This window comes from Rhineura floridana, chromosome 3 (genome assembly GCF_030035675.1).
Source record: "Rhineura floridana isolate rRhiFlo1 chromosome 3, rRhiFlo1.hap2, whole genome shotgun sequence".
NCBI classification, from domain to species: domain Eukaryota; kingdom Metazoa; phylum Chordata; class Lepidosauria; order Squamata; family Rhineuridae; genus Rhineura; species Rhineura floridana.
In genome coordinates this window covers 67,698,768-67,722,141 of record NC_084482.1, presented here as the reverse complement: position 1 = coordinate 67,722,141, position 23,374 = coordinate 67,698,768, and the positions used below count along the sequence as shown (strand labels likewise).

The following is a 23,374-nucleotide window of genomic DNA, read 5'->3' as shown; positions in this document are numbered from 1 at the left end:
GTTTAGACTTTTGGCCAACAAAAGCTGTTTCAGTAAAATGAGTGTAACCTAGCTTGCTTATTCAATGAAGGCTTATTCAGAATCTCCATTTGTAAGCAAAAAACTGCACAAAGTTGTACATGTATTATACATACATTACATTCTATGTACAATAAAGGTAAAGGTAGGATGGACAATGTTCTCTGCATTATTTATTTCTAGCCTGGTTAACTTTCTTCAGAATTATACAGGATTGTACACAGACTGAATGGAATTTATTGGAGATTAATGCAGTTACAGGAGTACTTGCTGCTTTTCAGCACAGGACAATGGCAATATAGGGAATGAGGTGTGATTTCCAAAGGAAATGACAATACAGGCATTCAGCAAAGAGGCCAATTGCAGTTGACCATCTGGAAAAAATTTAGTAGGTGTAGTCTTACGTGTAGGATTCTGCATCTGAAATAGACCTGCTTTGCTTTTTGTCATCTGCCAATTCCACATTTGTAATAACTAACTCTAACCTATGGGTGATCTCAAATAGCACGGCTTCTCCAAAGGAAATTGAGAAAATTCCTTCTCCTGTACGGGCAGCACTCCAGAAGAAACAGAATCAGTGTCTAGGGGAAAGAGATCTGTCTAAAGGTTCTGTGTTATGCAAATTGGGCACACGTGTTCCTGAAAATGGAGCTCTTAAAGAAGGTGAGCTACATTTTAACCAGATCAATCACAATGTCACTCAGGGTGGCCCTTAAATCAAGAGCAAGACAAAGAGTGCCCCCTAGCTGAGACCCTACACAGGAATGAAATTACCAAGGAAATCATCCATCTGTAGGTGAAGTCAAAGAGCCACTCATTTGTTGCTTAAAATCTGTAGTGACAGACGCCATCTGATGACACATTATTGCATCTTCAGCAAATTCCTATGCAAGTATAATATAAAAATACTATTCTGACACTCAAATACTGAATATGCTACTATAACTGGGAAGAATAGTTTCTCCTGCCCTTTCATTTGGTATCTCAAAGGGCAAGGGAAGAATGAGAGTATTATTCTGTCTAATTTTACTAGTATATGCATTAATTTTTCAGCAAATATTCATTGGGATTGTTTGTATAAGGAGATTGTTATCACAGGAGAATGTTAGGTTTTGCTACTGATGTCATCATACTGTGAGCGGACCTTGTGTGGCCTCTAAAAACCCCAAACTCTGCACCAAAGACAGAGCTCACTAACAAAAGGCTCATCCTGCATATTCTTATGGAAACTCTACTGATTATGGGCAATTTCTAAATTTATAGTATACTGACATTCTCAGGAAATGGGAGAGATGCTGCAGTTACAGGGTTACCGGCAAACCATGTATTAGAAAGCCTTGGGAGAGTTGAAGGATTTAAGAAGCCACCTGATGTACCTAAGACGTGATCTCTCCAAAGTGGCTATGGTGGTGCATAAGGCCACCATAGCACAGACATCATTCAGTACAGCATTTTATTGTGTGGAAGCTGAATCACTAGCCACTATACGTGGACATCTGGCCACAGCTAAAGAGCAATTTGAAACCCACTTATCTAAAATAATGGCACTCTTTGGGTTTCATAATTCTTGGAAATGATTAAATAATAGCATTTTTTGTTGTCAGCCTAGAAGTGCAACAATTCCTTGTATTATAAATGTGTCCATTGTTCACACATGTCCTTTAGCACCCTTTTGGGGCAATTAGCAATACTGCCAAGAATTATCATTAGACTCAGGGAAGTAACTGGCTTTTTGGAGGGAAGAAGAAATTGCAACAGTGGGGAAAGCGTTAGTCTTTTAAAAAAAATCTTGAGGTTTTGGGGAAAAATACTATATTCAGTAAGCAAAAACGGAAACAAAGCTATAGCACTGAAAACAGGACAGTACGTAAAAGGGGCACAGAAAATTTTGTAGGGTTTCTTGGCCTTCACTATGCAGGAACTTTTTTTAAAAGTGGTTTCAGGAGGACAATTTCACTTCATATTCTGGACAGTATATTTTTGTGATGCTCATGCAGACAACAGGAATATTCACAACTCTGGATATGTTGGCCAAAATAAACCTTTCAGACCTTGATAGTCCCTTTTAGGCTTCCCATAATGTGACAGCAGACTCTTTGGAATCATGCCAGTACTGGGAAATATAATCATGGCCGAATGTACAGTGACAGAAGCATCACCTAATGAGACAATAAACAAAACTTCTGTATGGGTTACAAACAGGATTTTCAAGTCAGTATTGATTATGGCCTAGTTTGCACAATATATTAAGCCATAGCTAAAATAAATGATGGTTTCATGTCAATAAGCTGCAGGTGCTTCTCCCCGTTCTTATTGTGCCGCAGGGAAGCACACCATGGTCTGGTTTGTTGTGTTGTCTGAACTCAGGCTAGTGACTTGTTTCCTCCAAACAAACCTTGGCTTCTACTTGTGGTTGGGAGAGAAACAAACCAGAAGCCAAGATCCAGATGACACAGCAAGCCAGACCAGCTAGCGACACAGCAGCAGCAGCAGGAGAGGAGTGAAGCATCCATAATTTCAGCAGCGTTTACATTAATCTGTAGTTTATTTTAACTATGGCTTAATGTAATGTGTGACCCAGGCCCCCGGGTGTTTTATAATAAAACAAGAACGTTTCCAGATAAACCCTATGTCAAAATATATTACTGGCAAGGGAGAATATAAGGATCCAAATCAGTAACTTAGGGAGAGTGAAAAATGTTCTTTGATTATTCACTAGCATCTGGGGAGAAGCAGGAAAAGTGATGCTTTATCATCTGCTCGTTAGTACTTACTTCTCTTCAGCCAGAAAGATATCGAAGCAGCCATTAGCCAATATCTGGTCCAGCATTTTTAGCAGTGGTACAGATACCCTATGGAGGAAAGCACACAGAAGATAGAGCACTATGCTTGTCACCGCTTGCATTGAGACTTTCAACTGTCAGATGAAAAAGGAAAACTTTTGCCAAACATCGTACACTCACTGTCCTGTTAGATGGCAGAAACTACTTTGAGATGACCCAGGGCTAACTCCATACTCTGTGTGTTCAACTAGGGAGTAGGCAAGATGGAAATCAGATAATCTAGTAACACAAAGTTCATAGAATCATAGAATAGTAGAGTTGGAAGGGGCCTATAAGGCCATTGAATCCAACCCTCTGCTCTTAAAGCATACTTAGCAGGTGGCTGTCCAGCTGTGTCTTGAATGCCTCTAGTGTTGAAGAGACCACCACCTCCCTAGGTAATTGGTTCCATTGTTGTACCACTCTAACAGTTAGAAAGTGTTTCCTGATGTTCGGCTGGAGTCTGGCTTCCATGACCATATGAACAGATGGGGGGAAATACACACACTATTAGAGACCTAGATGCTACAAGGGGCACTATCGTTGTCTTGTAATAGTACTATAAGGGTGAGAATTGAAGGTGGTGCCTAACCTTCCCCATCTACCAACCGGAGAGATTTTTTAACTCCCCCTCCCCCAAGCTGGGCTTTGAAATCAGGTCTGCTCAGGTGGGAACCCCATGGGTGGAGGGGGGACTAAGCACCACTTCTTCCCACTTGTCAAAACTTCCCTGCCAGTGTTCCCACCATCACATTCCTGTTATCTTGGCAATTATGAATACCATGTTTGCAGATACAACGTCTAGTTCTGCCCACAGACAGTATAGGAAGAACACAGATTTATGTTGCTTTCTTTCATATGAAAATCAGGCAAGCACCACCCCCACCCCCAAAGTATCAGGAGCATGAATCCACATCAGCACTGGAAACTTGTAGAACAGTAGCTAGGTGTATCTATCAAAGTTCAGACATAAAAATAAATGTTCAAAAATGCCTTACCACATAATTAAATCAAGGCACACTACAATTCTCAAAAATCGAGTTTCCTGCTCACTTGATAAATCTCTTCAATATTTCTTCTCCTCTTCCTCTCAGGGTTCCTTGTATGATACACTGATCTTCAGATGTAGGAGAATGGCTGGGGAGGGCACTCATCTGGTCTTAAAGTCATCCCTAGTATGAGACTATAAGCTTGCTCAGTGTCCACAGGCACCAAGGTAACCACAAAAGCCTTCATTGGTGCCCTTAGGCACAGGCCCCAGATTCTGAGATTTCATTAAAAAAAATAACTCTAGCTCTTCTAGAAATAAAGTTATGAAGCAAAATCTACAATAGCCTTCAAAGCGATTTTTGTTAAATGAGCCAGCCTGGCTGCTCCCTCCTTTCAGTGTTTTTAGCCAATGAGTATGTCAGAGTTGTCATTGATAAGTGAATTGTTTGAACACCAGGCAATATGTACTGCCGGTGTCCCAAAGAGCTGCTATTTCCCCTCCCCTTTAGTGCACTTGTCCTGCTTCTGTCTATTAGTCCTTGGAATGTCTGTAGTTTGCCTATCCCTTTTTCCTATCAACCAGAATCCATATTTCCTGTGATGGATTCATCTGAGATCAAGTACTCCCCTAGAAGTTATTTTCGGCAAATGCTACTACACAATTTGTGCAGGTGGATGTTATAGAACACAAAATGTGAAAAGTTTGCAAAGAGGCTTAGGCAAGTCTCCTGCTAAGCAGGGTCTAAAGCTAGACACCCATTTAGAATTCACTGTATAGTTAACTTACAGTACAATGGTATACATGTCCGCTCAGATAAGTGGGGACAGGATGGCAATCTAGGCTATGGTCTGGGGTTCTTGTGCCTTTATCTCCACAATCAAGACCAGCAGAACATAGCTGACTTTTCATGGTAAACATGAAGGTGTCCAGGAATACATTCAGGAATACATCTAACAAGCCCTTATAGAAAGATACAGAAATATTACCTATCATTCAGCAGATTGTCCTCAAAGACCTGTACCAGTGTCTCACAAAAGCTGCTCATTGCATTCATATCGCTCTGAATTCCTTTCAGATAGTCAAGCAGGCTCTGTGATGAGCACCGTACCTGCAAGTGAAAAGCATTTCCAATAAACAGTATTACATGTGCAGGAGCACTTAATCTTTTCAAGTTCAAAAATGCTTTTGAATTTAATGTTCAGTTTTTACTGCATCTCTGAAACTTCAAAAATCAATCTCTGGATCTCAAAATCAACATGAATTTTACACTGTGGATGAGAGAAAAGCCACTTTGACATTCTTTATAACTGAGGACCAATACAACCAGATAACATTATACCATTGCTATTTCTTTCAGTTAAACAGGAAATGTAACTGGTAAGAGATATTTAAATCTAGAACTAATAAGCAAGAAATGTAGTCCATGGCAATGCACAGTTTGTGTTTTATCCAGGAAACTTTTGCAATTCTAATTCATAGTTCATTCTGCATGTACACCTCGTTTATATCTGTTAACTACAGGCATATATGGGTGGGGGAGTAGGTTGAGCCTCTTCCCACAGATTACTATGACTAAGGCTATGGGGGGTGTGTGTGTCATGCCTATGTTCAGTACTCTACTTTCATCCACCCTCTCAACTCTATGACTTAGCCTTCAGACCCAGATTTTTAGAAGATACCCAGAACAACTATGCTTCTAATAAATTCAGCATATTTTGAGAGTCCTGAAGTTCTTTTAAGCATGGCTTCCACGTCAGCATTGATTACTGGTTGACGGGGCCTTCTAACTGCTCTATTTGATGGGGGGGGGAGAGAAATGTGAAAAAGCAGTAGCATATTCTAATGTGGCAATATACATTTTTTAAAAAAGAATTATTTTTTTTATAAAGTATAAAGTCACAAGAGAACAAAGCCTCATCGTCAACTATTTCTTGAACAGCATGATAAAGGTCTATTCTGCAAGTTGTATTTCTTTTCCAGTGCAAAGGACCAATGAAAGGGGAATTACAGCCCATTAGGGCCAATAAATGGAAGCAATGCTTCTGGATTATTTCAGTTGTTGACACATTGACTACCCTGAAGTGGCAAATACAGAATCCTGTCACTAGCTTGAATGAGGGCTCGGTTCTGGGCCAGGTGCTCTTCAACTTTTTTATTAACAACTTCAATGAGGAGGTACAGAGCAGGCTTATCAAATTTGCAGATGATACAAAATTGGGGGGCACAGCTAATACCGTGGAAGACAGAAACAAAATTCAAAGGGACCTTGATAGGCTGGAGCATTGGGCTGAAAACAACAGAATGAAATTCAACAGGGATAAATGCAAAGTTCTACACTTAGGAAAAAGAAACCAAATGCAGTTATAAGATGTGGGATGCTTGGCTCAGCCATACGACATGTGAGAAGGATCTTGGAATTGTTGTTGATCACAAGCTGAATATGAGCCAACAGTGTGATGTGGCTGCAAAAAAGGCAAATGCTATATTAGGCTGCATTAACAGAAGTATAGTTTCCAAATCACGTGAAGTATTAGTTCCCCTTTATTCAGCACTGATTAGGCCTCATCTGGAATACTACATCCAGTTCTGGTCTCCGCACTTCAAGAAGGATGCAGACAAACTGGAACGGGTTCAGAGGAGGGCAACAAGGATGATCAGGGGACTGGAAACAAAGCCCTATTAGGAGAGACTGAAAGAACTGGGCATGTTTAGCCTGGAGAAGAGAAGACTGAGGGGAGATAGGATAGCACTCTTCAAGTACATGAAAGGTTGTCACATAGAAGAGGGCCAGGATCTCTTCTCGGTCGTCCCAGAGTGCAAGACACGGAATAATGGGCTCAAGTTGCAGGAAGCCAGATTTTGACTGGACATCAGAAAAAACTTCCTAACTGTTAGAGCCATACGACAATGGAACCAATTACCTAGAGAGGTAGTGGGCTCTCCGACACTGGAGGCATTCAAGAGGCAGCTGGACGGCCATCTGTCGGGAATGCTTTGGATTCCCGCATTGCGCAGGGGGTTGGACTTGATGGCCTTATAGGCCCCTTCCAACTCTACTATTCTATGATTCTATGAGACACGGTAAGAGATGGTTTGACCCTCATTTCTTTTCAGCTGTCTTTATCTGTGAAGGTTGACATCAGCAACAGCTAATGTAGATCACTGATAAACCTGTTCCAAAAAGATTCCAAAATGTGTGTTCAAAATGCTTTTCAGAAGCCTCAGAATGATGCTAGGAGTGAGGCAACATTCTATGAGTGAAGCATCAAAAGAAGCACAATAGAAATCTCTTTTCCTTTGAAGATGATGTTACACTGAAATGCTTTGGGCATGCTGGACTGGATCCAGAGCAAGTTAGTTGTACTTCAGTTCCATTAAAATCAACATGAAATCAACTTACGCATGACTAGCTTAACTCCCATTGATTCAATGTGTTTCAAGTGTGGCCTATGGTCCTACCCACTGTATCTTTTAATAAATTTCTCCACTATGAGCATCATATTCATCCTTTGCCTCTTTACCTTTGGCTGCCAGTCCTCCTAGTGCCTTTGCTTTCCTTTTCAAATGCTTTTAATGTTTATCTGCAAACTTAACAAACAAGCCAAGAGACTACTTGAATGCACTTCTCTAATATGCTGGAGCCAGAAATTGCATGCAAATACTGAAATAAATGTTCCCAATCAGAAGTTGATATTTAATTTGATTAATCAATCTAAAAACGTCATCTTGTAATGCCTTCATGTAATTTCAGAACCATGAAAATAATACTGACCCACTGACCCACAAGTACTCACAGCATTTTTGCCCTCTCTTACTTCTTCAGCCATTTGATTATGCTATTATGAACACCAGACAGAACCTGTGAGCTCACTTTAGTATCCTCTATGTGACAACACTTTGTGCTGTATACCGATGAGTACCTCCTATCCCACATAGCTTCTTGCAACTTTCACCTTTGGTTTTATGACTAGTGGTGATGATGATAAGCTTGAACATGTCAGTTACAGTTTCACAAAGCAAAAGAGAACTTAGGCAGCAGCTTCTGACTAGTCTTCCTTTTCCCAAGGTTTGTAGTTCAGGTTTTCCTATGCCTTGGTTGCTATCAATTTCTCAAAATACACCGAACTATGAAAATCACACAAATGTGGCTATAAGAATGAATTTCGCCAATTATTTTGAATGGAAAATTTGAACATCCTTCATAAACAATAGGGATTTTTATTTTGACAGGTACAACAAGAACTGATGGAGTCAATGTAAACGTGTTTTGCTTGTTTTGAGCTACCTAAGTTGGAGCATGGCATATTCCTCATCTGGAAGGAAGAATTGCCACTGCATAAACAAAAAAGAATTATAAATTCTTTTGTTTTGTGGTTCTTTATAAAAGAGACTTGGGTCACAGCAGTGTTTCCTAGACTTCTGATAAGTATAACATAATTGTTTTCTGAACTAAAATGGGAGGCACACTTCATTCTTATACTCCAAAAGTTTACATTTAAGAGTGTGCAAGCCTAAGAATTACTCTCCTTCACAACAGCCAATATGCTGTGTTTCTGCATGAATCACTATTGTGGATGCATCTCCTCTAAGGGTAGGCAAATCTGTTCCATCTCAGGGACATAACAGCCCTGCTGGATCAAACCAAAAGTTCAATGTGAAGGGTTTACTCTGGCTCTCATGGGTCCCCAGTGCCTTCAGAACTTCAGCATTTCTCTTTTAGTCAGAAACAAATGATGAAGCCATCACTCTTCCAAGATCAGGCTTCTTTTCATAATTGGCGCTATATATGCTAAACTTATACTCGTGAAGGGTTTCTGTTGCCCTGGTTCTCAATTTACAATGTAGGACCCTTCCTGTATTGAGTCTCTAATAATAACTATTGGCTCGCCATTGGGGAAATAGCTCCTCCCCCAGAGCTTCACTACCTGTCCCACCTCTAGTGAGGCACCACTTGCTTTGGTTAGACTCTTAGGTGTGTCAGTTTCTTCACTAAACCACTCCTTTCTAGTGCTAGGATTCCTGACTGTTTATTCCTTGCTTTCTACTTCAGCCAGTCCTCAGCTAGTTCGTCCTTCATATAAGCTCTCAGAAACAAATACTCCTGATTTCACTCACCACTTCTTCTCTCCCTCAATCCCTCTCATGCAGAGAAACTTTCTCCTTACCTTTACTCTCTCTATAAATGCTTCTCTCTTGCTCTTTTATTTGCTTTCTGGCTTGTACGTTCTTTGCTTTTATCTTTCCTTCTGTTCCCTGCTGGGGGCTCCCCCCACTTGCCTCACATACTATTTTTTTTATACCGCAGCTGATCATGCATCAGGGCTCCATTGGCCTTCTTATTCCACACACACACTTGCTGGTTCTCCAACAACCACAGCTGCACCATCCATCAGCTGCTTTTTGTTTTCACACCCAGCTAGGTCAACATCCTATTCCCCACAGTGGCCAGCCTGATGCCCCATGGGAGTCCTCAAATGGGGCAAAAAGGGAAAAATGTTCCCATACTGTTGCCCTCATACTGCTTTTGAACACATTGGTTTAATACAGCTATTACGGCTAACAGCATAGATATGCCTATTCTCTATGAATTTATCTAATCCCGTTTTAAAGCCTTCTAAACCAGTGGTAATCCCCAAATCCTGTTGCAGTAGGTTTCATAAACATATGTGTTATATGTTCCTCCTCTGCATTGGGAAGGACTGGCTGAATGATCAAACTAATGCAAAGACAGGGTAGAATTACCTGGCCCCACTGATGGCTAAACAAAAAGAAGGGCAGATCAAAACAGCAAATCTTTTAGACAACCCAGTGAGCAGCCTAATTTTGGGCTTACAGAAGCATTTCTTATGTAATTAATGTATTTCCACTGGCACACCAGCACTTCTTTAATGGCATATAGTTTGGAAATTACTACCACTCAACTAAACCATTGAGAAAAATCATAAGGAGGTTGGATACTACCATCCATACAGCCCAACACATTCTCCAAATAGCAAGAGTGAGAGAAAGAGAATATAATGAAGTTGTGCCCAAACTGTGCTATCTCTTAAAGACATGCTCCCCTGCATTTTTGGAACCCTACCCACAAGAAGGGTGTTAACTGTAAAATAACTTCTAGAGAAAAATGGGGAGTAAAAGGCCCCATTCTCCTGCTATGTTTGCAATGTTATGTTACAGTCCTCCCTATGCCAGCCTGGCCCTACTTTTCAGGAAGGTTGATGTTGATGCAGGGAGGAGCTGCACTGTAGGCTCCTCTCCTGTGGCTTGAGCTTTCTCACATTACCAGAAGCTGTGTGGGAAGGATTTGTGTTGCAACACCGTAGAATGAAACAAAGGAGGTATGTAGTGAAGTGGAAGGAAGTGAAGTGGTAGGAATTGCTCTATGGAAACAACCAGGAATCCAATTAAAGGGGAAGAACTGAACCAGGCTTCAGACACGCTAACAATAATCAGCTAGGTGCAAAACCATAACCCTTCCACATGTTCATACCCCAATAAAAGACTTAGCTGTACAAACAGCAGCAACTTGCTTCCAGAAACTGACAGCCCACTGAACTGATACATGACTCAAGATATTCATTTCATACTTAGAGCAATACCAAGCAAATGTTTTAACTCACAGTTGATTCAGTCAATCCACCGACAGACACAGTCAGACCTGTTAGAACATGGTATCGATAAGATGGTAAACCCAAAAGCTGTGTGATTTTAGGAAAGGCTTGTGATGGTGCATTCCAGTTGAAGGTTACTGCCTCTGATCTGTCAGAAACAGAGAGAAAGGATGGCCCATTGTGAAGGAAGGATAATAGAAAGCAAGTAACATAACCATAACTGCCTTATGAGCAATTGTTTATTTCACCAAAACCATTGCTAAGTTCTGAATCTCCAATTTTTCAAGTAGATAGCAATTCAAAGCGATTCAGAAATGCTCTTTGCCATGCAGTCGAACAAACAAATTTTAGAAGAGGATTTCATAACATTGTGCTATTACATTAATTGCATTACACATAACTCACATTAAAACATTTAAAAATTCAATTAAAAGTGCAATCCTGAAGCCAGTCAAAGGATTTCAGAGGGGCCACTAGAGGCAGCATAAATGCCACTGTGCCAGCAGAGAGAGATGCCAGCTAGTGGGATGACACTTATACCACCAGAGGCCCCCAGGTACAGCCAGGGAAGGATCCACAGATACAGATGTCCTGCCAGAAGTGGGAGGGGGCATCAGTGAGGCATTTGGGGTGGCCAAGGATCCACAAGATCCTAAGTTCCCCCATTCTCTCAACATACACACAGCCAAAAGATGCCTCTAATTCAACCAGCCCAGAAGCTACTAAAGTTAATTCCCTTCCACTGACCACAATGGGAGGGAAAGCAGACAAAAATGACAACAAGGCCCACCCTGGCCACAGCAAGGCAGCAGGGCTTAACAAGTGGAAGCTGTTTCACCAAAGAATCTCTGCATCACCACTGAAAAATTGCTCTGTAAAATACAAGGCAAATTATGCTTGAGATGCCAAGTTAAATTATATGCATAAAATACAATTTTATTACACAGCTTGTAAGGCCTTATTCTTAATATGCCAATAACCAACCAATAAGAAACTTTTACTTTCTTCTGCAAATGCTGATAACCCACACCCTGTTGAAGACTGGCTGTTGGATTAAAAAAATGACTGAAATTCCACATACTTAGAAACCTATGGAACAGTTGCAGAATCTATGGCCCGGCCAGTGTTACTGGACTCCAACTCCTTTCAGCTCTAGCCAACATGGCCAATGGCTGAGTATGATGGGAGTTGTAGTCCAACAACACTGGGAGGTCACCTAGCCCTGATCTATGGATTCAGGTAGAGCAAAACTTAAATGCCTTTCAAATTCCCTCTTTTTTCCTCTCACAAACACAAATAGCCACTCTAAATTGCAATCCTAACAAGACAGAATAAAATATCCTTTTTAAACGTATTTTAACATTCAGAAAATTCAAATAAAAATATTTTTTCACGTTTATGGACAATAGCTTATCCTACAACCCTATGTGAGTCAACTAGATATTGGTTACCTTGGAAATATCTTCTGTAAATCTTCTCGGTGGGGTATGTGTGGAATTGGAGGACTGTCAAAGTGCAGAAGTGTGAGGAACACAGATCCTGCATGGGCTCGGAATCGGTCGATTTTTTCAGCTGATTGTTGAGCCACACAGCACATGATCTGCTTGGAACTAAAATGTATTACACAGAAAACTCATTCAGCTATGTGTTCTAGAAAAGACCTCTCCCTGTATGACCACTCCCCACCCCAATCAAACTTTTCCAGTCAAACCTTGCCAAGGATTCCTTGAGCAAAGGAAAACAGCTGCATAAAGACACAGTACCTTTACTTTGCCCTGCGACTATGGCATAATTTACTAGGAGTGGTTAGACTACATTTCCATCCTAACTTTGAGGAAGATGCATGATGCATTTTTTTTACAAGATAGGCAAAACAGCTGTTCTGACTGGTTTTCCTGCGTTGACTGTTCTTTATAATTGTTTCTAGCATACTGTTTTTAATATTTTATTTTAATTCTTTTATTATATTCAATGTGTTTATAGTCATAATTGTTATGCTTTGAGAGTATTCACCTATATCTTTTCAAAGTTTATACATATATAAAATAAATTCACTATTTCTTGGCCCAGAAAAAAAAGCACTATCTATCTTAAGCAGAAATAGCTATTAATGTACAGCAGTTTAACAAAGAAGTGATAATCAGAAACTACAATCTACATTCCCTGTGCTCACAACAGAAGCAAGACAGGCTCTGCTCCAGTTCTTTTATTAGCCGTATTTATGGAGGTGATTCTTATTGGTAGGAGGGATCACTGAAGGAGCCTCTTCCAGAAATGGCTCATCACTAAATTATGCTGCAGGTACACACATACTGTTTGCAAACTACATACACATTTGCGTCGATTAACTCCGACTCAGTCCGTGCTAACAACAGGGTCATTTCCATTAAACTGGTCATAGCAGCTTCTCTCACCCTGTTAAAATAAGCAAGTTGCCATTGTTAATTTATAGCTTCATATGTAAATCCACATTGCTTCTATGATTAGAATAAAATATCAATACAATAAAATATTGTTAAATTATATATATTACACAAACACACACATATACATCACTGGATGCCAGGTTCAGTCCCTCTCTAGCTTCTGCAGTTTCCCTGGGATTCCCAGTGGGATTCTCATTGGGATTCTCAGGATGATGACTCAAGCCAGATAGCAAGAGCCTTCTCTTCCATGTCAACTTCACAGATATGGGATACATATAGCCCTGGGTGTATAACAAAGGAGGCCTACAAAACGGGATCATTCAAAGGGCCAAACTATATGTTGGGTTAATTGCAGAAAGCAACTGACATGATTTAAAAACAAAAAGATAATATATGAACAGTGACTGTTGAAGAGAGTGAGCACAACTGCAAATGAGGTTAGTCAACGAAATGAGGCTAGTCAACCTTCCTCTCTCCCCACCCCTCAGCAGTCCAAAAATCACCCTCCTCCATGAATTAGGTTTGGGTGGATGCTTTTATTTACACCCCTGGAAGCTCCTCTACCAGAGCTAATCACAGCTTGGGAGTGATATCAGTCAGGATTGTGGCAGGGGGAAGGATTGCCCCTCTTCTGCATGCTGCCTGAGGGTTAGGGACCCTCAGAATACAGAATAGGATGAGGCACAGAAGGCTGCAGTGTGTGTGTGTATCAGCAGAAAATGGGTGCCCTGACTTGTGTGAGCAGAAGCACTTTCTGCTAAAGCACACCCCACCATTGGATACAGCCTAGGGTCACACCAACAAAGGTTCTTTATGCATATTATTGGAAATTGGTGAATGCAGCAACAAAGCAAAAGATGGAAACATAAATGCATGAATATGTCACAATGGCTAAAATGACTAATTAAGTGGAAAAGATATAAACAAAAGATTACTAAACAAATGTATTTCTGGAAAAATGATCTACTTGATCTGAATTTTGGAATATAAGGTCCAACCTATTTTCACTTAGAACACACATAGGGTGGTCGAAAACATTTCCTCCCTAATCTCATCAGAGAAGCCATCTTGAAAACTACAATCCTCTTGGTAGTATAGAACTATCCACCCTAACTAGGCCAGGATATAATTCTCCAGAGGGAGGACCAATGTAGCTGTTTTTATGGATGAGCCACAAAGCACACACACACCAATCCAACCATCAAGGCTCCAGGTTGTTTGACCCAACGTGGGAGGGAACACCTTCACCCAACAGAGATCTTCCTCCATGACTCAGCCTAAAGAACTGCATCTAATTGAGGGTTTGTTCTTCATGTATATTAATGCCCTCCGTATTCACCTAAAAGCTGGCATATAGATGCATTACTTCTGTGATTCCAATCAGTTTTTAAAGAGCAATTAGCAGGTCACTTTAACCTACTTTAGTAACAGAAAGAAAAGTAAGATTACTCCAAATGTTGAAAGACACAGAAATGCTCTCATAAATATTCACTGAAAAACAAGATAAACGCACCTTTAATGACTGTATTTTTAAAAAACCCAGTAAATGCTTCCTTTGAAACATTGTTAAATGAGAGCCCTCAGAGCAATGTGTTGCTTTTTAAGCTTATTACACATAATTCCCAAAAGATCCACCTGTATCTTGTCACAGTAACTTGTCCTTTGTTGTTGTTTGTTTTTGTACTTTTCCCAAGGTCAAAAGAAGGTAAATGCAGATAAACTCTGAAAATGGGTGGACAACTATTTCAAATGAAAATTGGACTACTGAGGGGAAAAATATAAACGGCATCATACAGTTTATTAATCAAATAATACTTGCTCCTCTTTTCATATGACATCTTAGTATTAAGGTATTCATATTTAACACCTGTAGACAGTTTATGTGCTGGGACTTGTCCAAACTGTCAAAAGGAATGCTAAGTTTGCATATGGAAAGTACAGTAGTTAGCTTTCCCATGAATCCTCAACAAAGGCCAACCACAGCTTTCTTCATGTACAAGAGCAATTCTTTCCAAAACCTTTCTGACTTTTCTACTGAGATTTTATAGTCAGCATGGATTTTTCACATTCCGCAATGTTAAATTGAAAATACCCCCATGCCATTTTGATGCTTCCCATAAGCCCATTTCAAAACAAAACCTTACAAAACTTACACTCCCAAATACAGAAATGCTTGCTTAACAACCCTGTCAATTTTCAGGGCAATACACAAAACAGTCAGAGATAATAGAGAGTTCAAAGTCTAAAAAGAGAGAGAGAAAATCCAGACCCCTTTTGGACTTTTTTCTGTCAGAGTTCTCAAAATCTGTTGAAATTAATTAAAAATCAGCCATGTTCACAGAGTACCTGTAATCCTATTACAGACCTTGCCCCATACTTCATCTTCTGCAGTTTAAAAGTTAAAAAAATGTCTGGCTGATTTTTAATTAATTAAAGAAATTTAGCATTGAACTCAATGATAATGTTAGGCATGCTCAGTAAGAACCAACTGTCAGTGTTCTAAAAGCCAGACTCACAGCTGCTGGGCTTGCTTAATCAGAGGGACACACCCACACCAGACTTTGATTTCACATGAGATAGTAATGGCTTCCCCCAGACAATCCTGGGAAGTGTAGTTTGTGAAGGGGGCTGAGAGGAGACTCGTATTCCCCTGACAGAGCTCCAGTGGCCAGAATGGTTGAACAGTCAGCTGCTCTGATTGAAGTTCTGTGAGGGGAACAGGGCATCTCCTAGCAACACTCAGCACCCTTCACTAGCTACACTTCCCAGGATTCTTTGGGAGAAGCTATGACCGTCTAAAGTGAAATAAAGGTCTATTTTGACCAGGAGAGGGCGTGGCAGGGATTGAGCACTTTATTTCTTTATTTATTTTTCCAACAAGGAGGGGGTGCTGAAGGAACTGAGTGACCATGTGTGGGTGGTTGCAATGGCCCGGTCGGCCAGCTGGGTGCTGGCAGCCAAGTGGCAGCGGCGCTGAGAAGGAAGAATGCACCTTGAGAAGGCTGACCCAGCCACGCTACCGCAAGGAAGAAACGACATGCTGTGGCGGGACCAGCTGTGTTGGATCCCACCGGCCAGCTGGGTGCCGGCGTTGGTGGCGATCTGATGCCGGCGGTGGCCGCAGAAACAACCCACCGCGATGCAGCTGTAGGGCGAGTTGGTGGCCACCTCACCAGTTAGGACCAGTTAGCTGCAGCCACAACTGACTATGGAGCTGCTGCTGCGCTGCCCAGGTAGGGTCACAGAGAACAAGGGAAGGAGGGAGCCTCCGAGGAGGTAAATTCGGATGACCCCTTGCGCAGCCCTGGCAAGAAAAACTCCTGAGTTGGACTCCCGACCATGCGGGGTCAGTCAAAAATGGCGCCCATTCGCACCAAAAAAACTTCAAAAAACTTTTTAAAAAATTGTAAAGGGACAAAAGAAGGGACAACAAGGGGGGAAAGGATCCTTGGCCCTGTCACTCCGGATAAAGGGGGGGGGGATCAAGAAATGCTCTCACATGGAGAGTAGTTCTGATGCGTCTGCCTTGGATCAGGACAGGAAATGAACTGGGATTTGCAGGCCAGCGACACCCCCAGAAGCTCCAAGCTTCAGAGCATTTCCTGTCTTTGGACTCAGACAACAGACTACTACCCACGTGATGGACTGGCATCCAGGGAAAATCCTAAGTGCTGATCACCTCTACGAATAGAGGAACTGAATCAGAGACTGCTGTCTGCAAGCCTGGAAAATCAATGGCACAGTTTCCATTGATTTGTGTCGATTTCGACTGCTGGCAAAGGGTATTTATTTGTTAATGGGGTCACCCTAGTTTAGCTTGTTATGGCCTGTGGTCAAACATATAAATTATCACTTTGCCCCAGTTCAGTAGTCGCACTGTGAAGACTCTAAGAGACTCCTAAATCAATTGATACTATACCTGTGCATAGATAGCACTTGTTCCATTTATTAAGGTATTGTTACATCACTACATCTAGATGGGTGTAGATGCAGATGAAGATCCATAGAAAACACAATGTGATTTCAAGAGCAAGAAACGTGGCTGTATAAAGCGAACCAACTTTCATTCCACACACATCTGTGGGGGCAAATCAATGCACAAATGCTGAACAGAATGCACTGGAAAGTTTGTCTGCACAAGCCCTATTTAAACAAATAAAAGGAACACAAGAACAACAATGCTATAGCCTCAATCCCATTGTTCCAATAGGATTTGGTGAACTGAAGTATAAGCTACTTGACTGTGAATGCCTGAATGGGGAAATGTTATCAGAAGTTATTGATTTCTTTAACCGTTCTATATAGTGGTTATATGTGTATAGATTATTATCAATGTTTAATTATGCATTACTTTGGATTAACTTGAATTAAGTCATTTTACAAGTAGTATCTTCCAGTGCTGATATAAATGGCTTTTGAGACACAGAGGCATTTTTATTTGTACAATAAGCACATGGCCTGTACAATAAGGGACTTTACATTCTCATAATATCCACAGTGTTAAGACTTATTAGATTTACGATATCATGGAAATTAATACACAAATGCATTAAGCCCTATGGACTATCCCCACCAAACCAATGATCAGTTCCCTTGAAAGCATGACATCAGGTGCTGGTAATGGGATCCACTGTTAGAGACTTTGTCAAACTGGTGCCCTCCAGATATTTTGGACTACAACTCTCACGAGCTTCAGCCAGTGCTGCATGTAGCTTGTGGGAGTTGTAGTCTAAAACATCTGGAGGACATCAGGTTGGCAAAGGCTGCAATACTATATATAAGCAAATCAGCACAATACTATTAGTAATCCTTTGGTATACTGTTTTACCATACAGCTGTTTAAATACTTTAAAAAAATTTTTTACTGGCATAATTATATATACGCAGTTCAATAAAAGAAATTTTTCACTGTCTGCGTTTCTTTTCTGGCCTTTATTATTCGTTTCATTTCATGACTGTTGCTGAAAATAATTTTGTCGTATAGAGGAGGGGGGTGTTAAAAAACGATCCGCTCCGGGTGTCAAATACGCTAGGTACGCCACTATGCCCACCAACCTGATCATCTTTACCAGTGGGCACTTAAACAAGCCCTCAGACATCAATCTCAAGGTACAGGCAGATTGCAGGCAGTTCTTTCTGTAAATTGGCAGAAACAATTTAGGGCTTTAGAGGTAATGACCAGCACTTTGAATTGGGCCTGAAAACACACTGGCAACCACTGTAACTGTAACAATATATACGATGTTCCAATAACCTGGCTTCCACCATGAGCCAGGCAGTCAACTTTTGTACCAGCTGAAGTTTCCAAACAGTCTTCACAGGCATGCACTTCACACAGATCACATTGCAGTAGTCTAGTTTGGATGTGACAAGTGTGTAAGTAACTGAGGCAGGATTAGACCTCTCTAGATAGGGTTACACTTGGCTGGTAGAAAGTGATCCTGGACACAGCTACCACCTGAGCTTAGTCAGTGACGAATCCAGGATCATCCCCAAACTGCTGATGTGGTCCTTCAGTGGGAGTGCAACCTCATCTATTGTCTATCCAGAGTCAGCAATTCTCTTACCCACAGCAGCTCTTTATCTTGCCTGGATTAAACTTCATTTTGTTAATCTCATCCACCTCTAAACAGTTTCCAGGCATTTTAGGGGCTCCACCTCTCTGGGATACACAGTTGGAAAAGAGATGTAGAGTGTCACCTGCATATTGGCAACACCCTCAACCCAAAAGCTCTAGATGATTACTCACAGCGGTTTCAATATAGTCCTATCAAGAAGTCTTCCAGCCTAGCACCAGGTTGGTCCATAATAAATTAGCACTCATCCATTAACTTATTGTGAATGAGGAGCCAATCTGACCTGTATTACCAAGATGTGAGTAGATGAACTGGGTGGAATTCATTTGACCCAGTTCTGTCCACTTGAATCCATAGTACAGTAGCAACCTAGGCTGGAGGACCAACAAAGGGTAGGGAACGGTCACTGTCATCTATAAGGATTCAATCTCCTTTACCAGAAAATCCCTCCACTCATGGGATTGTACTTTGTGTTGAGTCAGAGAGAAAACAGGGATGCTGTTGGTGCACCACCCACCCCACTGCCCAGAACCCTCCTTACGTAAGCTGGCAGGTCTTGGCAGTATCTATGCTAAGGCTGCCTTGGAGAATTTAGCTCAGGTCTTCACGACTGCCATGACAGCCATGTGCCTGACTTGGTACATCACTGAACCAATATATAAGACAGGGATGCCCTGATAGAGAGTGATCTGTGGGTGTGTTTATCAATAATTCCTTTCCCTGAGGATGTTGGATGACATTCCTTTTTAGGGATGATGCCTCCTACTGGAAGGAACAGGCAGGGTTAAGTAAAGCCTTCTGCCTCCTCTGCAAGGAGAGGAATCATCCCTCTCACCAGACCGACCCTGCCTGCGGTTGGTGACAGTTTGGATCCTCCTGTGTTCTCTAGAACTCTTATGTTCTGAGCTTTTATTCCTATGTTTTATTGCTCATTTTTTCTTGTCTTTGTGTCAGGGTGTTGTCCTCTCCCTGATTAAGTGTGGGGGGATGTTGTTTGTTCTGTGTCTTCTGGGGAGCCATAGTCTGTAAATATTTAAATGGAAACCCCCCTGGAGTTTTATTCTTGAGGATTCAAAAGGTTGTTTTATTTCCCCTTGGGGAAAGCCCTGCAAAACACAAACACACACACACACAGTTTTACAAAAAGTTTATTCCATGAGTCAGTACAGGAACACAGCATCAGGCATTCTTCAGAATACAGAACACTAACAGGCTAGGCGTAACTCATGACAAAAACTAGGTACGTGGAGGCAACAGCAACACCCTAATCTCGTCTACCCATCCTAAATATGAGAGGTGGGTGGGCACATTACTTGTCTGAGGCATTCTCTAGTACTTTCCAGCTTTTGCTGCAAGGCAAAGGCTTCTCCTAGAAGCAGAGAGCATTTTCTTTAGCTGTTACTGTCTCTTGTCTAATCTGTGTGACCTTGGTGAAAGTGCAGTCTCTAAATCTCAATTTGCACTTTGTTCTCTCTGGAAGACTCCAGGCTGTTCATTAAGTTTTATCTATTCAACAGCTAGGTCTGAACTGGGTGCCAGTGGGAATTCCTTTCTCTCTGTCATAGACTGGGGGGTGGGGTGAGGTTATGGGCACAATTAGACTCTCCAGACTCAGAGCTACCAGATTTCTGGAAATATTTATCCTGTATTGTCCCCAACCCCCTCCGTGACATCTGTAACCCACTCTCCCTCCTCCCAATCTTGCCAAAGGTTCTCCCTGGGGCCCATGATATCCATGAAGAACTGGAGGGCTTCCCCTAGAGCAGTGGTTCTTAAACTTTTCCACTGCCAGCACCCCTTGGATTTCCAAAATATGCTCTTGCACCCCCTGAAAAAATACTGTTCATTTTTTATTTTATTTTATTTTAATTTTAATGTGTGTTTTAGCCTAACTTAGTTTAAAAAAATGAGTTTCCCAAAATCTTTGGTTGGGCCTCACACCCCTAGAAAAGGTGTCTCGCACCCCCGGGGTGCATGCACCCCAGGTTACAAACTACTGCCCTAGAAGATGGCAGTGAGTTACCCTGGTAAATGAAACTGAAAAATGGGCTTATCCCTTTTTCTGGTTTCATGAAGCTTCATCCTTAGCCACTGAAAGGGCATAGTTGCCTCTTTTTTATCAAGGTTTCCAGTTCATTTCCTTAAGGGTGCTTCGTTTTCTGTACGATTATGTGTAACCCGGCTATGGCTTGCACATGATGGTACATACCATCTCAGATGCTATTCTGTTTTTTCTGCCTAAATCTTTGCAGTTCTGTATTAAATGAAATGTATGTTTCAAATATAAATACATTATCTTTATTCCTTTCTTTCTGAAGATGTTTTAATAGAATGAAGGACAAGATGCTTCTTTCTATAATATCTCATTAAGAGGAAAAGCAGCCCCCAAGTCTTCTAGTTGTCCTTTATATCCCTTTAAACAGCTGCAGACTAATCTTGACCACAGAACCCAGCCCGCTCAGTTGGGGCACTCTTCTCATCCAGATAGTCACCCTGGGAACAGTGGCCTAGGATCCCAGGTCATTTGCCTGGACCTGAAGTCCTTGGCTTTGGATATTCAAGCTGCCCATCTGTTGACCCAAGGTCTTAGACACTCTAGTTGCCTCAAAGCAGGCCTCAAGCAATGGGGTGTCCAGCTCCACTTGGAGGGGATCTGCTCTTCTGGGACTGACCCAGAAGCTCCAGTGGTTAAGGATGTGTGAGGATTTTCTTTAGGAAAGGGTGAATAAAAGACTGAGCTGCAGCACCCATTAAAATACAGGCTGCTATTTTAAGCAGTGTTCTAGCCAGTTTTCACGATCCAACCTTGTCCTCACATCTCATCTACAAACATTTCATGAAAGGTTTGGCCCTGGTTTTTCTCCAGGTGGTACATCAATTTCTCACTTAGGATTTGAATTGTTTCCTCACCGTACTTATGGCCACTTGTTCAGTAAATGTTTGTCTCTTAAGATGGTGTTTTTGGTGGTAATAATATCAACCAGAAGGGTGTCATAGTTAAAAGCTGGGTCTATCCACAGCTCCCCCCCCCCAATAAGGCGGTGTTGCAACCCAATCCACCTTTCATGCCTAAGGTCAACAGTGTTCCATGGTTCTACCCTCGTTGTGTAAGACCCTTCATGCTCACAGGAGAGCAGGTGGCACATTTTGGATTTCAGGAGACTACACTTTTATCTAGAAGGGACTTGAGGAACTCCGAGTCTTGGTTTGTGGTTATCACCAAAACCTTCTGCTGGAAGGTTTCTTCCTCATCTGTTTCTAGATTGTTCAGGGATGCAATAGCCCAGGCAACCACTAACTGGTATCACGGCCCATTCCCTTAGGGATCAAGTGGCTTCATCCATGTTTAAGGATAGCTCTCCTATGCTGGGAATTTTTAGAGCAGCGAGTTGGGCTTCTCACACTTTCTTCAGACACTACAAATTGGGTGTGTTTTCCTCATCAGCTGCAAGCCTGGTAGGCAGGTCCTTCTTTCTGAAAGAAAGCTGTAAGACACTGAGGTGAGGGGCAAAGGTAGCCCACATAGGTCTTGGAGACTGCTCTGTAATATCACTAATGAAGAATGTTATTCATCATCCTCAGGCAAAAATGGAAATTTGTCTGAATTTCTGTTTGCTGGGGATGATGGATGACATTCTGCCCACCTCTCCATCCTCTATTGACAAACTGAGAGGTGTGGGTTACGGCTCCTGCCACTGCCATACATAAGGTTAGGATTTTTTTTCCTGTCCTTTCCACATGTGTGATCTCCATTGGTTTTAGGGATGTCTGTTCTACCCTTGAAGTTTCTCTGCTCACTGTTGGTTTCTCTTTTTCTGTTCAGTACAGTTTTTCAACACTTTCAGTTATCAAAAGAGCTGAAGTTGAAATGTCGATATGGGATCAAAGAATTGTCTGCTCTGTCAGTCAGTCTGGTGAGAGGGAAGACTCCTCCCCTGGAGAGGAGGCAAAAGGCTTCAACAGACCCTGCCTTCCAGTAGGTGTCATCCCTAATGAGGAATGTCAACAGAAATTCACGGTAAGACAAATTTATGTTAATGTTGTGATCAGACCACTTTCCAATGTTTGGATTGATGGCATCGGTTCCTTCCTGCAGGGGTGGGAGCAGTTAAGATAATGCATCACTGGAGACTTTTGGAATATGCAGGATTCCTCAGTGCTCAGAGGGATTTTCCAGAAGACAGGGTTATCAACCTTGTTGAGGCCCTGGTCTCAGTATGGAATAGTGAGATGGACAAGGAGAGGGACATCAACATAACTGCTCCTAAATTTTTTCCCTGCTGCTGGAGAGGCCATGACGGTCCTTGGTTTTCTGGGGAGTTATAGGCAATGAAACAAGCCAAGCAATGTCTAGAACATAAGTCACAGAGCAAATACAACTGGAAACAAGTAAGAGCACTTAGTTGTGCCTACTGTGGGGTAGTGAGAATGGCAAAGTAGTCTTATTTTGATACCACCATTGCATCCTTAAGGAGCTGTCCAGCAGAGCTATTCCAGCTGTTGAAGGGCCTGTTGAGATCTACCCCAAAGAAGAAGGGAACAGAACCCATTCACAAAAAGCATGTTTTGGGGCAAGATGCTAGAGAAGTTGGTGGCAGGTCACCTTCAGACACCCTTGGAGGAGACAGATTATCTAGGCCCATTCCAGTCTGTCTTTAGGCCTGGTTTTGGGACTGAGACTGCCTTGAATACCCTAATGGATGGACCTCTCAGCAGTTTTTAATACCCTTGACCATGTTGTCTTACTGAACTGAATCTGCAGGGTGGGAGTGGGTGGCACAGTATAATAGTTGTTCTGCTCCTACCCATAGGATCCATTCCAGAAGGTAGCAATGGGGGACCTCTACTTCACTTTATGGCAATCAATCCATAGAGTTCCATAACATCTCATTCTGTCCCCTTTAACATGCATTCATTCATTCATTCATTT

The 23,374-nt window shown here is 41.7% G+C and overlaps 1 protein-coding gene across 5 annotated transcripts in view; it reads right to left on the bottom strand.

Moving 5' to 3' along the window:
- TBCD (tubulin folding cofactor D) overlaps positions 1-23,374 on the bottom strand; it is a 213,888-nt gene that overhangs the window by 6,185 nt on the left and 184,329 nt on the right. For all 5 annotated transcript variants that reach the window (XM_061616465.1, XM_061616464.1, XM_061616466.1 and 2 more), the window contains exons 31-35: positions 12,774-12,857; positions 11,894-12,052; positions 10,452-10,590; positions 4,818-4,939; positions 2,793-2,870 (exon numbers count right to left, since the gene is read on the bottom strand). In XM_061616465.1, coding sequence (XP_061472449.1) covers positions 2,793-2,870; positions 4,818-4,939; positions 10,452-10,590; positions 11,894-12,052; positions 12,774-12,857 — 582 coding nt within the window. The remainder of the gene's footprint in view (positions 1-2,792; positions 2,871-4,817; positions 4,940-10,451; positions 10,591-11,893; positions 12,053-12,773; positions 12,858-23,374) is intronic.